This window comes from Ursus americanus, chromosome 35, assembly GCF_024610735.1.
Source record: "Ursus americanus isolate L20-20 chromosome 35, mUrsAme1.1.p, whole genome shotgun sequence".
NCBI classification, from domain to species: Eukaryota; Metazoa; Chordata; class Mammalia; order Carnivora; family Ursidae; genus Ursus; species Ursus americanus.
The window spans coordinates 4,581,685-4,603,630 of record NC_142161.1 but is presented as its reverse complement, the minus strand read 5'-3'; the positions used below and the strand labels follow the sequence as shown (position 1 = coordinate 4,603,630).

General features: G+C 43.9%; 1 protein-coding gene and 1 pseudogene across 9 annotated transcripts in view; one reads left to right on the top strand and one right to left on the bottom strand.

Annotated features, from left to right (window-relative positions):
- ACIN1 (apoptotic chromatin condensation inducer 1) overlaps positions 1-21,946 on the top strand; it is a 33,378-nt gene that overhangs the window by 6,463 nt on the left and 4,969 nt on the right. For 5 of the 9 annotated variants that reach the window (XM_045802759.2, XM_045802758.2, XM_087859015.1 and 2 more), the window contains 6 exons: positions 5,712-5,800; positions 7,092-8,363; positions 8,858-9,073; positions 9,570-9,685; positions 17,581-17,722; positions 21,200-21,242. In XM_045802759.2, coding sequence (XP_045658715.2) covers positions 5,712-5,800; positions 7,092-8,363; positions 8,858-9,073; positions 9,570-9,685; positions 17,581-17,722; positions 21,200-21,242 — 1,878 coding nt within the window. The other 4 variants (XM_045802760.2, XM_087859016.1, XM_045802761.2 and 1 more) reach the window with 4 other exon arrangements.
- Positions 6,053-6,624, bottom strand: LOC123795681 (large ribosomal subunit protein uL15 pseudogene; annotated as a pseudogene).

Below are 21,946 nucleotides of genomic sequence, written 5' to 3'. Positions count from 1 at the left end.
AAACAAAAACATAAAGATAGGGATGAATGTGATATTTTTAAAGGAGAGGTAATAAATCTAGCCAGAGTAAAGTGTTCTTGCCTATTCAAGAATAGTCAGAGGAACAATTAAAAAGGTACATTGGGATAATATTGCAAAGAGCTTTGAATATCAAGCCAACAAATAGGAGATGTTTTATTCTAAAGTAAGGGAGAAACCATTGAAAATTCTTGATAGGAACATGATTTGATGAAGAACTTTATTTAAAAAAAGAGAGTCTCTCTCAGTTCTAAATGTAGTTTGAAATGGAAATGAAAAATGGATCCTGAAATAGAAATAAGGCTTCAAAAGCAAATAAAGATTTAGAATAAAGGTAACCAGCCTCTTCAGTGCTTTTTGTCCTTAGTGGGACTCTGCCTGTGGCGGTAATTGGTGAAGGAGGGGAAATGGGTAGAAGAAGAGAAAAGATAGAGGTGAAAAATAAATTAGAAGAGGTGAATGTAGTAAATTGTAGAGTAACTAAGAATTGCCATTTGTTCTCTTCAGTGTACCCTCTGCCATAAACTTTCTTACCTCTGATCTTGGCTAGAATATGAATATCGTAGGTATGGTACAAAATTTGGTCAGGGCCCTAAATGGAGTGGCAGCTGGGAGTTCTAGCAGTGCTTAGTTGATCAGTGGTAACGCCTGGAGTTTACCCAGAAAACTAGATTCTTTGAAGATGTGCAGTGTTAGTCTTCCATAGGCCAGTAAACTGTTGGGATGCCAACTTATTTGGATGTTTTGGGGGTTTTTTCTTTAATAAGAATTTCATTAAAGGAAGGTTTTTAGTAACAGTTTGCCAGTCAGTAGTGGCACCTGAGGATATTTTTTTTGTATTAAACTGTTTTTAAGAATATGGCTTCCTGGGCCCTACCCCAAGAATCTCAGGGAATGTGAGTCCCTGGAACTCTACATTTTTTAAAAGTCCCCTAGTAGTTAGTTCTCTTAATCAACTCAGTTTTTGAATGACTAACTGAAAGAATAGTTTCTCAGTATTGTAATTAATTAGGATCTTTGGCTTATATTCCAGCAACCTCCTGTTTATGTGCTGTAGACAAAACCTCAAATAGGAAGAACTGGTTTATAACATCCTTCCTGGCTCTTCTTCTTGACTTCTCTCTGTACCACTTTCTTCAGATTTTTCTAACGTGTTGGGAGACCGTATCCACCCTCCATAGTCAGAAATTGTCTAGACTCGCCTCTAGATCATACAGAAATCCTTATTGCTATTAGTTAACTATTTCAAAAAGAGTCCAATCTAGGAAAATTAGTAGGAAAATAGAAAAACATTTAAAAATGGGTATCAGTGTACAGATTCTTCAACAAAGGTATAGCTCCAGGGGATCTTAACCAGCCTTTTGCTTATAGGGCATATAGTCCTCATTCCTTTTTCTCATATTAAATCTGGAAGCTGAGATTCTAGAGAAATGCTAGATAAGTTACTCAGCTAACATGAGTCAGATTTAGGGTTGGCATCATTGCCAGGTCTCCATTCTGTTAATTCCTGCTTCTTATTTATATCCAAGGATTTGTTTTCTAGAATGAAGAAATTACTTTCCTCTGTGGCCCTTATTAACATTCTTCACTTCTCTACTGTCTAGCAGCCTGAAGGCTTCTGACTTTGGAATCTTGGAAATCTTACACTTACCCTTGCTTTTCAACTCCTGAAATATATTTCTTAACTTTAATTGGCTCCACCGTTTGTTAAAGGTGCTCATTTTCTACACATCACGTATTATTAACATCTGGTTTAAGACACTTAATGTGGCCATGTGCCCGTAACAAGATGTCACCTTTCCCAGAAGCTTGTCTGCATCACATCAGTTCCTTACAGGGAGCTAGAAAGTGATTCCTCATTTCTTCTTTATCTTGTTTTTTCTTTATATTTTGTGTTGCTTACTAAGTTCCTGTTTTACGTCTGAGGGTCCCCTCCAGTTGTCATTTTTTTGGCAAAACAGTCATGACCAAAACTTTCTGAATAGCCCACATCTCTTTGATGACTTACTCCTAAGTGCTTCCAGAGAACTAATCATCTAGAACCCTGGCACTGCTGTTTTACAGCACCCAAACAACATTATGACCCAATAGAATAGCATTCAGCTTCTATTTGCTTGTACATACCTAATTTTAAAATCACAACTCTAGAACTATTTGACCTGTTCAACACATTTATCTCTGACCAACTTCATAAAACATGTCTTTTTCCCACTCCTTAAAAATCACATTTATTTATTCAGAGTGTATAGGTGCTTACAGAGAGCTTGTTATTCACCACAAAGCATCTTCAGTATGGCTTTAAATATGTGCATATAACTCCTGTTTTTAAATTAAAAAGAAAACAGAGAATGTTTCTTAGATAGAACTTGCAGTGATAGGGGTGTCTGGGTGGCTCAGTCCATTAAACATCTGCCTTCAGCTCAGGTCATGTTCTCAGGGTCCTGGGATGGAGTCCCACATTGGGCTCCCTGCTCAGCAGGGAGCCTGCTTCTCCCTCTCCCTCTGCGTGCTACTCCCCCTGCTTGTGTGCGCGCACTCTCTATAAATAAATAAAATCTTAAAAAAAAAAAAAAAAAAAGAACTTGCAGTGATGAAAGCCAGTACTTAGGATGCCTAGGCCTATGAATTTTACCTATTTGTAGGATTCGAAGAGTATATTTTTTCTCCAGAAGATAGGATTTTATCCTTTTAAAAATACTTATTTTCTTATTACAAAAAGTAATATGTATTTATTAAAGAAAATTTGGAAACACTAGGAAAAAAAGTTTTTAAATCATCCATGGTCTCACAAACTAAAAAAAACCTTACTTGATATTTTGCTGTATAATTTTCCTCATCTTTTCTTTGTGTAAAGCTTAAAATATCTGCAATATTCAGATCTTAATTGTCCCTCTGACCTAGTTAACTTTTTTATTTTTTAAGAGAGACAGTATGTGAGGGGACAGGGAGGTGCAGAGGGAGAGGGAGAGAGAATCTTAAGCAGGCTGCACACCCAGTGTAGAGCCTGACAAGGGGCTCGATCTCACGACCTTGAGATCATGATCTGAGCCAAAATCTAGAATCCGATGCTTAACCAACTAAGCCACCCAGACACACACACCCCCCTTTTTCTTTAATTCTTAAGTATCTGGATGGTTTTAGGACTTTTTTTTTTTTTTTTTTTTTTTTTTTTTTAATTTTTATAGGGGCGCCTGGGTAGCGCAGTGGTTAAGCGTCTGCCTTCAGCTCAGGGTGTGATCCCAGCGTCCTGGGTTCGAGCCCCACATCGGGCTCCTCCACTAAGGGAGCCTGCTTCTTCCTCTCCCACTCCCCCTGCTCGTGTTCTCTCTTTCTGTCAAATAAATAAATAAAATCTTAAAAAAAATTATAAAAATAATGTTCAACATAGGATTTGAATTCACAACCCTGAGATCAAGAGCCTCACGTTCTACCAACTGAGGCAGCGAGGCACCCCCAAGACATTATTTTTTAGAGCAGTTTTAGGTTCATTACAAAATTGAGAGGAGGGTACAGAGATTTCCTGTATGCCTTCTACTCCCGCAAATGCGTAGCCTCTCCCGTTACCATCCTCATCATTGTGGTACATTTTTTAAAATTGAAGAACCTACATTGACAATCATAGTCACCCGTGATCCATAGTTTACCTTAGGGTTCACTCTTGAGTTGTACATTTTGTGGGTTTGGACAAATGTATAATACATACCCATCATTCCAGTATCATACAGAGTATTTTCACTGTTGTAAAAATCGTTTCTGCTCTGCCTGTTCGTCCCTCCCCCCGGCCTCTATCTTTTCTTTTTTTTGTTAAACGACAAAAATTGCTTCTTCATTTTATACTTGTAGAGGAGCTTTATCTAAAATTGATGGAAAATAATTTTCTTTCGGTTTTACTCATTTTGTAATTTAACCTATTCCAGGTTATTTAATTATGAAATTATTATTATTATAATCACATTGTTTATTGATTTCTTACAGATTATCCCTCAGTGTTTGCTAGAGAACCTGGCCTGTTACTATATATCCTAACCATAGATCCTATACACACACCCATAATGCAAGTCTCTATTCACTAACCCAGATATGAAATGGTATATATTTAGGGATCCTGTGAGTGAAGTGATCATGGAGTAAAGTTTTACAAAGTATGTGCAGTCTTTTAGTTCATTTTACGTTTCTTCTTTTAATTACAGAAGCAAAGACTAATTCATTTTAGATTTTGGGATACAGAAATAAGAAGACCTTGGGTTAGAGCTCACACCATCTGTTTTATTTGCGCCGGTTTAGCGTAGGACATGGTTTTGGGCATCATTTAAGCTTGTTGTACTATATTAAAATTGAGTCCAATCTAGCTGAGTTAAGTATCTGGAATATACTCATCTTTAGGCTGTTTTCTAAACTGGTTCTCATCAGTATTTGCACTGGTATTCTGTGTAATATTGTAATACTGGTAGGAAACTTAGAAATCTTTCAGTCCATCTCTGCCTTTTTCTTGGTCAAGACATTTAGACCCAAATTGGTTGGTGTTTTTTTTTTGTTTTGTTGTGTTTGTTTTTTTTGTTTTTTGGGGTTTTTTTTAGAGGAGAGTGAGGTCGCTGGCAGGAGAGTGGGGAGGGGCAGAGGGAGAAGGAGAGAGAGAATTTCAAGCAGGCTCCATGCTCAGTGCAGAGGCCAATGCGGGGCTCAGTCTCAGGACTCTGAGATCATGACCTGAGCCAAAATAAAGAGTCAAACGCTTAACCCACTAAGCCACCCAGGTGCCCCAAGATCAAATTGTTTAAGTGATTTATGCACAGTTACCTTCCTTCATGGAATGTGAATGAAAATTTTTTTCCAGTTTTACATGGAGTTATTATTTGAAATGACCTAGATTGGTAGTTTTCAAGCTTTCTTGAAGTTATATTTCCTTTCAAAAAGAAATCTCACCTTGAGCTCTATATAAAAACATAATTGAGAGGGCCCATTTCTGAAGCCCTGCCCAGTGGCTTGAAGTAATTTCTAGGAACTTTGGGGCCTGAAAACAGTTCATTTAAGTACGTACTTCATGAGATTGTTCTGGTTTGTTAATCATCATATTTTGTTCAAAACTAGTAATGGTAGCAATAGGCAATCCAGAAAAATGGTGACAAAACATTTTATAGAAATAAGTGCACTTTGTACATTTCTGCAAGACAGTTTGAAGCCCCTGGTAGTTATGAAGCTCTGGGTGGTTATTTTATAGTTATTTGAGTTATTTGTAATATGTGAATTGGCTCTGAGATACTGAAAATATTTCAGACGTGCACAGCAGGAATTGTTAATAAGACCCTTAGAACTTTATTTTTCTTTATTTTCAAGATTTATTTCTTTCTTTTTGAGAGAGCGAGCTCGCACATGCGAGCGGTGGGGGGGGGGCAGAGGGAGAGAGAGGAAATCCTCAAGCAGACTTCCCCACTGAGTGTGGAGCCCAATGGCAGGGTTCGGTCCCTGGACCCTGAGCTCATCACCTGAGCCAAAGCCAAGAGTCAGACGCTTAACCAACTGAGCCACCCAGGTGCGCCCCGCCCCCAGAACTTTATATAATCTTCATCATAGAAGTTAAAGAAAGTAATACAGATATGTATTGACCAGCTCATATGCTATGATTGAATTTTAGAAAGCATCCTTGAATGAATGTTTATGCCATGAATCTGACTTGATTTTCTTTCATTTGGTAGGAAAAAGCTCCTCTATTTCTGAAGAGAAAGGTGAATCTGATGATGATAAACCAAGAAAAGGAGAAAGACGATCACCCAGGGTCAGACAGGTAACTCCAATACTTCTTAAAGCATCTGTCAACTTCTTTGGGTACTGCTTTGGCTATCTCCTCCTCTTCCTCCTCAGACTTTTTCAGAGACGGCATCTCTTTAGATTTCTGTAGTCCTCTTCTTTCTCCTCGTTATCTCATTTTGGGTTTGTTTTTTTGGGGGGGGGTGGTTTTTGTTTGTTTGTTTGTTTTTCTTTTTGTTTTTTTCCAAAAGCACTTATTGGCATTTAATGAACCTCTCTCCACGTGGCTTCAAGCTACCAGGACACAGTGCCCCCCAATCCCCTTCATCTTCTCAGCTCTTCTACTAAAGAACTTGGCCTTCACGATGACAGGCTGTTTGGGGAGCTTTCCCTTCCCCTAAACTAGATAGTAGCCTGACTGTCCCACGTCAGGGATAGGAGTAGCTCCAGTCTTGTTTCTGGAAGCATATTTCCCCGTGTCTGCTCACTGACGAAGGTCTGCAGTTTGTCAAGGTGGACAGAAGGGCAGAAGCTCTGGTTCCCCTTTAAGTGCTCATGCCTTGTACCAAGGTTTCCCAAGTGACCTGGGTGATATTTGTCGAAGTTGATCCTGTAATGATGCGTGTCCCCAGCATTACCCTGGCCTCCTCTGGCTTCCGGTGCTTGCTGATGCGGCCGTGGCTCAGGTGGCCCTGAAGTGTCCGAGTCTTCCTCAGTCTGGATGGCACGTGGGCAGCCTAGACAAAAGAGCTGTTTTTTGTTTTTTAATTAGGTCTGCTCAGATTTCTAAGCAAATATAAAAAAATTAAAACTTAATTATGAAAGCTGACAGGCTGGTCTGTATTCCTAAAATACATTCATTATTAGAAAAGATACAGTTATTCAATTAGAACTTTAAAGCCATAGGATACAGTGTTAAGTGAGCAGAACACAAAAGTGCATCTGTGGTATGATTATGACTGTGGAAAAGAAATGATGGGAAAAAAATTAAATATACCAAAATGATAAAAATAATTAGATTAAGTGATGATAGGTCAGTTCCCCCACCCCCTTGCCACTTTCTAGACATTTAGTTTGTATTTATTTTTAAAGCTTGAAACTAAAAAATGAACTAGTAGCCGTTTCATTATTGTATTCCATTTACACCCTATTTTGATCCCCGTAAAAGCTTGGTCATAGGTCATGCTTGTTTACAGCCACACTTGTTGGTGTGGATGCAAGCCTGTATCATTGAGTTTCTCCTTCCTATGGGTATCTCCTGCGATACGTTTTTCTTCTGTTAATAGTGAGCAAATATACTTGGATCCATTGTATATCTTTTCTTTCAGGCAAGAGCAGCTAAACTCTCTGAGTGTAGCCAGGTGGCTGAGGAGGAAGAGGATCAAGAAACACCTTCCAGAAATCTGAGGGTCAGAGCAGATCGAAATTTGAAAACAGAGGAGGAAGAAGAAGAGGACGAGGAAGAGGAAGAAGAGGAGGAAGAAGAAGAGGAAGATGAAGGACAAAAATCTAGGGATGCACCAGTCCTGAAACAGTTTCAGGAAGCAGAAGAGGGGGAAGAGATGCCCAGAGCAAAACCAGAGGAGGTGATAGATGAGAGACCCCAAACCATAAGATCCCAGGAACAGGAGGGGTTAGAGAGAGGAGGAAGAGTCACAAGGTCCCAGGAAGAAGCCAGAAGAAGTCATATGGCCAGACATCAGCAGGAGAAAGAAATGAAAACAATTTCTCCCCTTGAGGAAGAAGAAAAGGAAATAAAATCTTCAAAAGGCTTGGAGGAAAAATCAAAGTCCCCTTCCCCTCCTCGACTGACTGAAGATCTGGAGAAGGCCCCTCTTGTGCTACAACCAGAGCAAAATGCCAGTGAGGAGGAAACTCCCCCACCTTTACTTACCAAGGAAGCATCTTCACCACCACTTAATACACAACTCCAGAGTGAAGAAGAAGTAGAGCCCATGGAAGGCCCAGCTCCCCCTGTCCTCACTCAGCTATCTCCTCCTAATACAGATGCTGAGGCCAGGGAGCTATTAATATCTCAGCATACTGTCCAGTTGGTGGGAGGCCTGTCTCCTTTGTCAAGTCCTGTAGACACCAAAGCAGAATCTCTAGCAGAGAAAGTGCCAGAGGAGAGTGTCCTGCCTCTAGTTCAGAAAAGCACACTAGCTGAATGCTCAACCCAGAAGGGTCTTGAAACTGAGTCAGAAAAGTCTGCTCAACCATTCCCTCTTAAAATCGAGGAATTAGCACCGGCCAAAGGGATTACTGAGGAATCTCTGAAACAGCTGTCTTTGGAACAGAAGGAAAGTAGAAGGGCTTCTCATACCCTTCTCCCAAGCCACAGATTGAAACAGTCAGCTGACTCCTCCTCAAGCCGGTCCTCCTCTTCATCCTCCAGTTCTAGATCAAGATCTCGGTCTCCTGACAGCTCAGGCTCTCAGTCTCACTCATCTCCAAGATCCAAGCAGAGAGATGTATCTCGGGCACGTACTCACACCAACCCTCGTGGTAGATCCGAGATGGGCTCCCGATCAACATCAGAGTCCAGGTCTCGTTCCCGTTCCCGTTCCCGTTCTCGTTCAGCTTCAAGCAACAGCAGAAAAGTAAGTGTGGGAGAATCCTGGGTGCATTGATGTTTTGTTTGTATTCCAGTGTGTTTCAACCCCAGGAGAACCTATTATAGTTTCTGGCAGGAGTGGGAAAAGCTTCCTTTACTCCCCAGGTCAGTGATTACTTTCCCATCATTTCTGAGTCTAATTTTTAATTCATTGATCCCTAAATAGAGTCCTTTCTCATTTGTTTGAGTCCCTTCGATTCCAAAGTTGAATCATTTACCCATCTTCACTAGACTGTAAACTTGAAGATATGGACGTGCCTTTTTATGTATGTATCCTAGTATTCTAGCATCTAGTTGGGATTTAATAAATAATTTCCTGAATGCTCTAGGAACTTAAGGAGATCACGAACTCAAAGAGGATAAACATAGGGAGAGAAGGGCCCAAAGTATTAAACCAAGTCAGTGGAAGTTGGGAAACTCAGTGACATACTGAATATATACCATATAAAATAATTTGCCTTATGTGCTTCATTTCCTTAGTCTCTGAGCCCTGGAGTCTCCAGGGACAGCAGCACCAGCTACACTGAAACCAAAGATCCCTCTTCTGGTCAGGAGGTTGCAACTCCACCAGTGCCACAACTGCAGGTCCTTGAGCCAAAGGAGAGGACTTCCACCTCATCCTCTATCCGAGTGAGGCGTTTGAGCCAACCTGAGCCAGCTGAAAAGCATGTGACCCAGAGGTTACAACCTGAGCGGGTAGGCTATTACGCCCCCTCCCTAGAAGGAGATGGAGGATTAGGCATGATTTTCCCTTTTGTCTTAACTATAAAACTGAAGGGTCAATCTGGATAAGTTTCAATAGAAATATAGATGGTTGGGGGATACCTGTAAGATTCCACTGGTCCAACTCCCTGGTCCCTGAAAGCTCTATATGAAACTAGGTGGCAGGGTTCTCATGTCCAGGGCTCCCAGGGTCACTCCGACAGAATGTCTCCTTTTTTTCTGCTCCAACGGAAGTCTTTTCTCAGTTCTCTCAAAAAAGAATTCTAATAAAATGATTGCTGGCATAGAAATTCTTTAAGCAATATTCCATTCCACTTGTAAACGAAAATAACAAAGATCTATAGGGCTAAGTGTGGAGCTGCTACTGCGTAAGTCCTGCTCTGCCTTTTACCAGCTCCAGGTTAAAGAAAAGGAACCAAGCAGATTTAAGTACGTTGCTATGGGTGTTCTGCTATGTTTGTCCTGACAGGGGAGCCCAAAGAAGTGTGAAGCTGAAGAGGCAGAGCCACCAGCTGCCACACAGCCCCAAACCTCAGAGACCCAGACCGCTCACCTACCAGAATCAGAAAGGATTCATCACACTGTGTAAGTAATCTGTCTCAACTGAGGTATAACAAGGAACTGGGGGTGTGGAATAGTTCTTTGCTCCCTGGGGTTCTTTGACTAAGCAGTCCTACTTTCCTTTTAAAGCAGAAAGGCAGAGCTTTATCTGGACAGAGGCTAGGCTTCAGGTGTTATGTTGAGGGCTGCCACTGGAATTCTTAAGGTGTACTCTGAAAAGTGGTGGTTAGAGCATAAGGAAACCCATATCTGGAATCATCTGACCAAAATAGTTCCTTTAAGGAGCAGGTAGCAGAGGCTTTGATTTCCAAACTCAAGGCGGTGTAAGGGAGTTGACTGAGGGCATCTTAACTCAGTCTTTAACTCAAGTTTACCGGCTACATCTGAGCCTGGGAACACAGTTTAATAAAGAATATCAAGAGTCTACCAAGAAAGGCACAGGAGGGTGTTGTTTTTGAGTTTCTGTTGTTTTCCTTGGTTATTACCTGTCTTTTTATTAAGCACAGTCTTAGTTCTTACTGGACACAATACAGCAAAATATGAAGCATGTATCAGTCACGTCAGAAGTTTGTTATTGGGCCCCTAAGACCTTTGGATTGATTTTTACCATTTACATAATTAATGTGAGTTTTTATTCCTTATATTTAGTTCTAGAAAAATACAGGTAAGAACAGGTATATTATTCATTCATTATTCTGAGCTAGGTACTATATGTTAAGAAGCCATTGAACGCAGATTCCTGGCTTTAGAGTCCCATGGGAAATGAAAAGCAAAACATTGTGGAAATACTGCTTAGCTTTTAGACATCAAGAATCCTGTACTGCATTTACTGCTTTAGTGAACATCCAGTGTAGACAGTTGGTCTAAAGTTATTCTCTGTGGGTTTTATGTCATTTTAACACTAATACTACCAGTATGATTTTTTCCTTTATGTAAAAGTCTAATAATTTACACTTTTCTGAGGGCTTCAGACTATCCTTACCTCTGATTTTGGAGGGTGGTGGGCAGGTGACATGATTTATGATCTCATTTCCTTATGACTTTAATACTAGTTTTATACTCCTTACTATCTGTATAGTTTTTCTTTGGGATATACGCTTGCTACTGTCTAATTCTAATGGTCTTGCCTCTGCTGCCATCTTGTGGCCATTACGTTTTTGGTTTGAAAGTCAAAAGTTCACTCTACTTCCTTTGAAAAGTTTTTGGTTTTCCCTTTTGGGGTGGGTACATTATCCTTTGGAGAGGGTTTTTCTTCTAGGACCATAAAGTGAAAACCCAGCGGATTCTGGAAGGTGTTCAGGATTCCCCAGCTACACCATCGATGAGGAAATGGGGTGACACCTTCCCTTCCATATCCATCAACCAGAGATAATACCTGCCCTCCCCTACCCCATCCCATGGGGGTACAGCATGTCCTTTGTATAATGGCAGTTTTGAAGTAGGTGTTGACAACCCGCTAGTAATTGGGACTGAGGAACTGCCTCCTATACACCTTGAAAAGCAAGTAATTTTCTAAAAAGGTTTTGTTTGCCCTAAAATTCAGTTGGTCTGTGAGATCCTGGCAACAAAATGGCACTTGGTGCTGTTCTGAAACATCTTTATTTCTGGACTTTAGCGTGCAAGTCCAGGCCAAATGAAGCTTGGAGTCCTGTACAGAGTGTTTCTCCTCACGTAAAGGTGCCTTTGATCTTCCATTTTATGACTGAGGTAATCTAGTCACATTGATCCCAAGAAGGTGATAGGCAAGTGGCACCTTGGGCAAATACTGAGACTGTCCATTGTTGCCTAGGCAAGCTTCAGAGGAGCAGCCTATAGGGGAGAAATGCAGTCTGAGCTCAGGAGTAGCTCACACACATCCCCTTTACCTACTTTCCCTCTGCCTGTCTTCCAGATGGTCTGTTCAACAGCCTAATAAAAAGACATGCCCAAGGGCCTAAACTCATAGGCTATTCTGGCACCGGATTTGGTAATGAATCTTTGAGATGTTTACCTACATTTCTGGAAGCCCTACTGCATCTGATTCACAACAGTCCTCCTAGTCTTTCACCCCTGTAGAGTCCCTAGTTTTCAGCCTGGTGACCTCTGGAGCCCCTGGCCAATTTTAAAAATGGGATCAACAGTGCTAAGTGGAAAAGACTATTTGTGGCCTAACCTTGGTTTTCCTGTCTCTCTCAATGAGAGACAGAGCTAGGGCCTGTTGATTCAGTAAAGTGTTAAAAAAAAAAAAAAAAAGACTTCAAGGACCTGTCAGCACCTGGAAGAGATTGCCTAACTTTTTTTGTGCTTTGTTGAATCCATTCTGATTCTGATTGTGCCCTGAGGAATTCTTAATTTATGAGGTAAGGTATCTTGTCATTGCTTGGAGCAGGAATTCGTGAGCCCTCAGTCCTATTTCAGTTGAGCCATGTTCTAAAATCCAGTCTTCTGCCCGCTATGGATATAACAAAAGTGTCTTCATACAGCAGAAAATAATGCTACTCTGTTTTTACATTTAAAAAAAAAAAAAAATGGGGAAGAACTTTTGTGTGAGCAACTATATTATCCGGCAGTAGTTAATTTTTCCAAATACAGCCTTCCTGAGTACACAACCCTTGCAGGCAATGGCAGCTTTGGGCTTTTGGCTTATTATGTTTAGTTGTCCTTTTGCCTGAGTATGAGGAAGAAAATAGTCCTTTAAGCCAATATGACAATGTAATGGTTACTCTGCAGGGAATCTGTAGTACCAATATGCCAGATAATGCATAATTTTTAAAAGTAGAATTTATTATCATCAGTAGCATTTGCTTACTGAGGAATTGGAATCTAAGGACATACCCCCAAAATCATATCATCCTTGGTTATCTTGAAACTAGTATGCCCCTGCAGTATTCTATATTTAAGTCTCACTGCCTGAGAATAGTCACTTCCCACTATTTCATATCAGGTCTTCAGCTCCTCATGAATTTTCTACAGTAATTAAAATTCAAACATACACGCCTGTAGAAATTTCCTTTTCTGTTAGTTCCTCTGAATCTTATTTAGATATGAACTATAATGTGATATTGTCAGGCTCCAAGTAGTTCTCTCCTTTTCTTCTGGGCTGCAAATGCTTTGTATGCTGTTCAGTTATGGATAGAGAACTCCCACCCCCAAACCGCCATACAATTTCACAGATTTCTCAAAGATATCAGAAATATTTGTGCAAGAACTTAAATGTGGGAAGGGAGATGTCTAGATGCCTTTTGCTTAAAAAGGACTCAAAAGCTGCATGGTCCTCTGACAAGTTGCTAACGAGGCTTTGGGACTGGCCCTGCAAATAGATTTGAGTCCCTTTTGGGGGGCAGTTTCAGGGATTCCTTTTTTTCTTATGAAAATAAAGTCTTAGGAATCTTGGATCCCACAGAATTGTTTGTGGGGAAATAGATGGCACAAGTTCACTGGGTCTTAAGAAGGCCAAGGATAATGTCGCAAAATTCTTATTCGTGAAAAAATGAGAATTTCCAATGAAAGAAAATTTCTTCCTCCAAGGAAGCTGCTTCTGGAGAGGCATATTGGCAGCTGAAACTATTTTAGGACAATTGATGGATAGGGAACATTTTTAGAGGATGCTGGAAGGTAACATTCTTTGTGAAGTAACATTCTCTGTGGGAATTCCATCTAAAATAAGAAAATTTGGGGGTTCTTTTTGGCTCAGGTTGGTAGAGCATGCGACTCTTGATCTCAGGGTCATGAGTTCATTTTTTTTTTTTTTTTTAAGATTTTATTTATTTATTCGACAGAGATAGAGACAGCCAGCGAGAGAGGGAACACAAGCAGGGGGAGTGGGAGAGGAAGAAGCAGGCTCATAGTGGAGGAGCCTGACGTGGGGCTCGATCCCGTAACGCCAGGATCACGCCCTGAGCCAAAGGCAGACGCTCAGCCGCTGTGCCACCCAGGCGCCCCAGGGTCATGAGTTCAGACCCCACATTGGGCATAGAGCTTACTTTACGAAGAAGAAGAATAAAACTTTTAGTTCAGCAAGCAGTTATTAAAGTGTCCACTTGGTACATACAATGACACCTAATTCAGAAATATTTACTGAGCATTTCTTTGTGTTAGACCCTGAGCTAGGGATTAAAGGATGTAGTCCCTGACCTTGAGGAATCCTGCAAGGTGAAGGTGAGGGGCAAGTCAAGCAACGGTCATTATACAGAGTGATGAGGTCCTTGCCGAAAACCTGTCAAAACCAACTACTGAATGCTTTCGCATCAGGGAAAGCGCAGTTCACTCTTTGAGAAAACTCAGAAAAAGCTCCATAGGTGGTGTCAAATGAGATAATGGCCTGTTAAATGTGCATGTTTTTATGCATATCCTTACCTTGACTTGGAGTGTTGTCTAAGCCAGACTTTTTTTTTTTTATAAAAAAAAATTTTTTTTAAGATTATTTATTTATTTATTTATTTGACAGAGACAGCCAGCGAGAGAGGGAACACAAGCAGGGGGAGTGGGAGAGGAAGAAGCAGGCTCCTAGCGGAGGAGCCTGACGTGGGGCTCAATCCCAGAACGCTGGGATCACGCCCTGAGCCGAAGGCAGACGCTTAACGACTGTGCCACCCAGGCGCCCCTGTCTAAGCCAGACTCTTAGGGGCAAAGCCTTATTACACTGTTTCATGAAATAGGTGTTGTTGTGATCCCCACTTTACAGATAAAGTAAGAGAGACACAGAGAGGATCAAAGACTCGCCCAGTGTCATAGAATCTTGTATGGGAGCACAGTTGGGCCGTGATTGGGCCCTAGCCAGTTAGACTGCAGAGCACTCAGTCTTACGGAGCAGACAGGGACCACCAAGTGAAAGGGAACTTGTAGAGTAATGTGTAATTACTCTAAAAGTATGTAGCATGTGGTCAGCATGTACAAGATTTTAAGCCATGGGGAGGAAAATTTATTCCTGGCTGAAAGCTCTGGTATTACAAATGACATAATATCGAGCTTTTCACTAAATCCCTTACTGCTGAACCTCTGCTGCCACTAGGATGCAGAAGGAGCACCTTTGCAGTCAACAGAGGAGTCTGAGCATCTGCTGAGTGCTTTTTGAATGGTTAGAGTCAGCTGCTTATTTCACATTTAGTCTGGTGAAGATGCCCGTGATTAATAATTTCCTTAGTTCCCAAACACTTCAGGCCCGGCAGACCTCCCCCCGCCCCGTGTAACAGCTCTCCCACTTTGGCTTCTTATCTCCTTCGGAGCCCCCACCTTGGAGCCCTTGCTCCAAGAAGTGGCCTTCGTGCTTCAGCTACCCAAGGTCTCCTTGCCCTGTTTATCCTTTTCCTTTCTGGCTCCAGTGGACCCCGGGGCAGGGTGACCTTATTAAAGACTGTGAAACAAAGTTGTCTGTCATCTCTTTAGAGACACCTCACCCCCTCTCTACTGGTAACTCAAAAAGGAACTCTCTCTGCTGTCCTCTCCTCCCGCCATCCCTGGAGAAAGGACAGGTTGGAGTAGCAACACGTGGTCATTGCTTGGGGTGAGCAGCCAGCTAGCTACTCCAGTGATTGGATAGTGCCAGTTCTCATCCCACCTCCCCACATGAACAGCTGACTGGCTTCTAGGATCGAGGGAGGTGGGCACATAAAAAATTGCTCAGGATCCTCTATTCTCTATCTCTTTCAACTTTGGCTTTGTCGTCTTCCTTCTTTAATCATTTTTCACTCCCAAGCTCTTGCTGTTTCCCTTCCTTCTATTCTCTGGAATCTTCCAAGCAAGCAGCTGTACCTTTGTATGTCCTCTCCACCCAGCCCCCTCCCCCGCCCCCTGGGAAGACAAGGAGAGCGCACCCTTTCCCTGTGGGGTTAGGCCTCGGTAGCTGGTGTAACCTGAGAAAAGAAGGAAAAAGGCCAGGCCTATTGAGCCAGCAGTGAGCTCCCTGTGGCCTGCCAGAGGATAAGAACCTTGCTCACTCAGCGCCCTCCCTCTTCTCTTTCCCCTCCCCTGCTGCAGCAGGGCCCTCCCCCATCCGCACACACGGGCTGCTGGGTAAGTGGCAAGATGGCTCCCCTGCATGTCTCCGGCTGATCGCCGCCGCTCCGCCAATACAATAGAGCCAGCCACTACCAGCAGCCTGGCCCTCTTCCTCCTCCTCCTCCAGAGAGACCAATCCAGCCGAACTCGGGGTTTGCCGTGAGGACTTAACGCTTATCTCTTAAAAGCCAGATCTATTTTAGCCTCCCCTCACCACCACCACCACCACCTCCCCTTCCATTTACCATTTTTTGGATCCCCAGTTGCTGCATCTCGATTTTCTCTCTCTGGATCGGGTGGCTGGGGAGGAGGTGGTGGGCTCTTGGGACAAGGAAGGTGTTGTGGTTTTTTTTTTTAATTTTTTAGGATTTTTTTTGTTTGGTTTTTGTTATTTCTTCCATTCCAGAAAGGGATAAACAGCACTTCCAGGGGGAGAAAAAAAATCATGTTATCAGAAAGCAAAGAAGGGTGAGAGCTTCACATTTCCATGTATCCCTTTTCCCCACCGCTCTAGCCTACCTCATCTTCCTTCTCTTCCCCATGGCTTTCATTCCGTCTTTTCGTTTTGGTTTGTTTTCAGTCATTCTGCTTTCCCCCTTTGTCCTTCCTGCCTGTTTTCTAATTGGCCCAACTTGCCCTCTCCGTGTGGGAAATAGGTATTTTTTGGATAAGTCTTTTCTTTAGATTTAGGCAGTTGAATCGCGTGTTTCTGTGGGGGCCGGTTAGCTGGGGGCACAGTTCCGATTTTCCCCTCCCCCTTCCCGTGCATCCCTCCCTGCCTGCTCTGGGGAGGCTGTTCTGACCTCTGAGTGTCAGTCAGCCTTTTGGGAATGCTGAATTTTCTGGTGGTGGTGGTTATCAGCGTGGGGAGGCTTGGTTTCCCCTCTCCTGGGTCTTAGGCCCCTGCTCATCTTAATTTGATTTTTTTTCCCCCCTAGTGTTTGAGTGGTAGTGGGAGTGAGATTAGAGATAGAAGTTAGGGATGAAGACAGAAAAAGGAGATGGGAAGATAGTTTATCTGAAGTGAATCTCTGGAATTCATTGCCTGAAATGGGAGCTAACTTGTGTGATTCAGAGAGGGGGTGGGGGGATTCAGTATTTGTAGTGGGGGGGGGGATACAGGGTGTGGGGGAGGGTGTGTCCTGACTGGGAGGCCTCCTCTCTTTATCTCTTGGAAGTTGTTGGAATGAGGGAGTGGGAGAAACTGGGCGAAAGCCGAATGTAAGAACAATTCCTACACCTCTGAGCAGGTAAAAGTAGCCTGATTCTCTGAGCTTTCCAACTCCAGCTTTTGTAATTTGTCCTTTTGGATGGGAAGGTCCTTACTGAAGTTTGAACCCTCGTCAGCCCTACTTTCCCCGCAACCCCCTCCCCCGCCCAATTTCTCCATTCCTGTTGTTTCCAGATCCTCTTGGTCTTGGTCGGTAGGCCTTATTAAGCAGTTGATTATAAACACAAGGTTGGGATCACTTGCCACAGCCATTCTTTCTTGTCTTCTTAAGCAATCAGGCTTCCCTTAATTTTTCATGCAGTTTTGTTAAAGATGCCTGTGGCCAGGGGATAGGGAGGCCATAGGGTTGTGGGCAAATCACAGTCACTTTTGAGGGACTGTGTTCAGAGGAGTATGTTTCTCCTTTCCATGTAAAAGTACTCTGGTAAATTACCTAAAAACAGTTGGGAGTCCTGACCCCACACGTCACAGCTTTATTCCATCTGGGCAGTGGGTGGATGTGGTTGCTGCGATCTGTGCTCTTCTCCCAAGGAAGACAGTTTCCCAGTTTTCCTGTGTGGGCAAGGTCTCTAGTCTCATCTGAAAAGCAGCCCTCCCAACCCCACCTAAGTGATGAGGCATGGGGGTTTCCTGACCCAAAACTAACGTCTTGCTCTCTCTTCCCCTTGGTTCTTTCCTGCCCTTCCCTCCCTACCTCTCCCCATACTGTCAGTGAGGAGAAGGAGGAAGTGACGATGGACACAAGTGAAAACAGACCTGAAAATGAGGTTCCAGAACCCCCCGTGCCTATTGCAGACCAAGTCAGCAATGATGACCGCCCAGAGGGCAGTGTTGAAGATGAGGAGAAGAAAGAGGTAAATTTCCAAGCCACCTGTTGGGGTGGGTGGGCAGGAGCGGGCCTAGGGGAAAGCGTAGACCACGTTGGTGATCCCTCTACACAGTGGGATAGCTTAAAGAAGGGGATAGGCAGACTTGGATCAGGATAGGGCCAAGGGAGAATTCGCTGGTTTAGCAAGGGAGACCCCTTGTGATGGGGACAGGGCTCATTCATTCCTCTTTCTTTGTTGGGGAAGTAGAGCAGTCCAGACTCTTGGAAGTTTGTAACTAAAGGAAAAGTCAGTTAATGGCCCTTTATCCAAGACCCAGGCCCAGCTTTCCCTGCTACCCTCTCCGAAGCGTCTCCCTGTGGTAACTTAGCTTTCCCTCCTTTTTAAAAGCCTGTGGGAGCTCACCGCCATCTAGTGGGCTTTGGTGATTCTCAGCTGACGAGCCCTGCTGAGGAATTTTTGTTCCTCCTCTGCCCTCTAGCGGTCATATTGCAGAGATGTCGCTACTTAAGAAGCCAGCACTTGGGGTGATCCCAACAGCCCCTTCTCCGCACATCTCAGATCCCTCTAGTTCCTTTTTTGGCATATATGTTATCTTGTGTCCTGCACCCAATTCAGGGGGCTCCCCCCATCAGAGCCAGCGAAGTCTTCTTGGCTCTTAAAGTAATAGAGAAAGGATTAGCTGGGTTTGGGAGTGGGGTAACAGGATGGGAGGGACTGTCGTGTGTGTAGCCTTTCTTTGGTGTGTGTTGCGGGGGTGGGGGCCGGTGAAAGTGATTTGATGTGCAGAATATTATTTATTACAAGGTCCTTCTTCCCCGTAAAACTTTGTCCAAGTACCTCATGTACGGTAATCCGCCCGTAAAATATAACCCTGCCCAACTGGCCAATCGCTGATGCCGCCTCTTCCTCTGGACCCACCCGCTGCTACTGAGCTGCCCAATCAGAGCCGAGTCTGCTATCCAGGTGTCTTGGCCAGAGGGGGGCATGTATATGGGATCCTGTGATGGGCCCCCTTTTGCCTCCCTGCCTTGCTTACATCAGGGGGCCAAGAAGAGCACTGTTCTGGAGAGACTTGTATTGAGAAAGCAAAAAGCATTTGGAAAGGGGTGGACTTGCATCATCTCCCTATTTGGGACACCCCAAGAAGAGCTTGTGTCAGTGCTGGGGCGCCTGCCCACATGCCCTTACCCTTTTGAGGACTGTGGGTTGCCTTGTTTGCTACAGACTGTTGGGATCCCCATCTAGGGCACCAAGACCTCCTAAAGAGTCAATGTTTGTGATCACAGTGCCATGCTGTAAAATACCAAGTGGAGGCTCTCGGCTTAAGCTGTGACGACTAGGAGCCCTGCAGAGAAGTCTAGGGTTTGAGCCCAGGGATTTAATGCTGATGACAGCCAGCCATGTATCACCACTTGCTCATCAGATGGACTTTCCTTTGGTCCCTGTTGTCCATGGTGAAGGGCAGCATGTTGGTCGCTCCAACTTCTCCTCCATCCCTGGAGGCAGGGGCTCATCCACCCACCTGACTGGAACCACTGTCTCAGCTGGAGTCCCTGAGGAGATGCCACACAACTCTCAGAAGAAAAGTATTCTGACCTTGCTGCTGAATGTGTGCCAGGTCCTGGGGCTACCCACCTACTGCCCCCAGGCTGCCTTCATCAGAGGCTCCATGAGCCCACTCGGTGAGAGGACCCCTTCCCCATTTACAGGCAGAGGAGAAAGGGACTCTGGAGTCGTCACCTGGATTCCAAGTATTGGGTGGTGGTATTGCTGGATCTTGCCACTGGTGGACATAGGGTCCTGCCTGCCTCTCACGATAAAAGGCCAGGACCATTCCTGCTACTCACAGGCCATCTCATCAGGGACTGCAAGATGATGCCCCTACAGGGCTGGGACTGATGTCTCTGCCCTTTTCCCCCCGTACCCCTCGCTGAGCCTGGCCACCGCCAGTGAACTGTCTTGACATCATGGAAACTGGGCAGCGTCCCCCCACACGTTTTCCTCCCGCCCCCCCTGCGCCCCTGGGAGGACTCTGGCAGTGCCGTGCTGACCACCACGCCGTGCGCCCACCTTTTTTGCCAACCCAACCCCCCACCAATTGCACAGCGCCTAGCAGGGAGGGCTCATTCTGATTGGACCGGCGGTTGACTAGATACAGTACACAGTGAGGTGCGATTGGCTGAACTGAAGATCCCAGGTGTGAGATGGTACCTGGAACATTTGTCATATTCCTAGTTATTTTCTTCTTTATTTTCTTCTTCTTTTTATTTAATCTTTTATTTTGATTATTTTCTCTTTCTTTATTTTTCTGGTTTCTTTATTGGATTTATTTATTTATTTGGTTCATGTTTTTCCTGTTTTAATTAAGACCTTTTTTTTTCTTTTTCTTTTTCTTTTTTTTTTTTCCTCACTAACTTACCCATCGAGAGCGGCCCGGCTAGGGGTCAGGCTGGCCCTTAACGGAGACCAAGGAGACTTGGTTAGACGACACAAACGGGGCTGGGGGGTGGATGGGGAAAGGGGATTTCATCCAGAGGGTCCTGCCCTACCCTTTAGAAGGGTGGTAGGTCTTAGTTTTTCCAGAAATAAGCACTGAAATCTAAAAACACTCTAATCCCCTTTTCTCTCTCTCCCGGTTTTTGCTCTGTCCATAGTCTTTCTCCCACTGAGTATTTGGGGCAGAAACTTGCTCGAAGGCAAGTTTGGGAGTTTCTGGTCCTTGGCAGAGCCCCTAAGGCTTAAGCCCTGGTTGGAGAGGAAACAGTAAGGCTCTGCTAGAGCTCTGTACAGTGGGTTGGAAAGCCTGAGGCTCCCTGGGGACAGTCTGCCCCTCAAAATAAAAACCTTCCTTTACCAAAGTCACCTTTAAAGTCTTTCTGCTGGCATTTGGCTCAGGAGCCTCATCTCTGGTGGGTCTAGTGCTGCCCTGTAGGGGTGTGGACAGTCACAACAGTCTGCTGTCCAAGTGGCTCAAAGCCGCAGTCGGTGGCTGTCCGGCTGGACATTGAGAAAGGGAGGAGGCTCACCTTGTTGCCGTGATCATCCCAAAGTTGGTTTTCCTTGTTTCCTCATGTTTTCTGAGAGTTTACAAGGAGACCTAGGAGGACTAGATGACCCAGTTCTGGGCATATCTTGTTGGGTTTGGCGTCCTCTCGACCCATAGAGACAGTGGAAGAGGGCATGACCAATGCCTTTAAAGGGCTGGGAGGCTCCTGAATTCCTCTTCCAGCTTATTTCTGGTTAAGCTAATACACAGGTGTGGTATGGACTAGATGACTTTTCCCTGCTGTGATGTTTGATTTTATTTTTTTCTCTAACTTGCATTGATTCTGCTTCGTTTTTGCCGTTTGCCGCTTCTGTTTTGGTCTCTGTCTGTCTCTGTGTTTCTCTCTCTCTGTGTCTTTGGAGCCTATGCTAAGACTGCCCCATCTAACCTCCTTCCCCCCTCTCTGTGGGGTGTGTCTCTTTCTCTTCCCCCCCCCCCTTTTCTTCTCTATACAGAGCTCGCTGCCCAAATCATTCAAGAGGAAGATCTCCGTTGTCTGTAAGTCTAGCCCCAAATCCCTGATAAAGGTCAGGAGTACCATAGAAATCAGTTCACAGAGAAATAGGTTCCCATTCTCTCTCGGTGGCATTCTTGGGTCACCCCTTCCCACCCCATGCCCTCCACCCAGCACATCTACATCTTGGCATATTTATGGTTCCATTTGAAATTCAGAACTTCAGATAATCCCTGTCATTTTTTCCAGGTCACGTTTGTTTCTTGACTAATGACACTGTGAAGTGTCTCACCATTTCCTGTCTAGCCCTACGTGCGTTTCCTCTTTCAGATATCTGAGCCCTTAGAACCAGCAGTGGGTTTGAGGGACTCCTCTGTAATGTTTATCCGTTTGTCCTTTATTCTGAGGGAGTGTCTGAGGAAAGGAGAGTAGAATGCTCACACCTCTAACAGTAACATTTTTAACATTTTCGCAATAAGGAACTCTAAATCGACAAAAGTGTAATAGACCTTTAGAACTTAATAGGAAGTCATAGTGTGAAAATGAACCTAAAGCATGATCGGATCATGTCACAGTCTCACATTAACTTTAATTAGATATGGGTGCCACATAGTCTTGTTTTTCTGCATTCCTATGGCCTTCTCAGTCTGCCCCAGTTCTTCAGTTATTTCTACTACTAAAAGTTCAAACTGCTCACCACCCTGGTTACCCATCCCTTATTGCCTTCAGAGATCAGTAGTTTTTATTG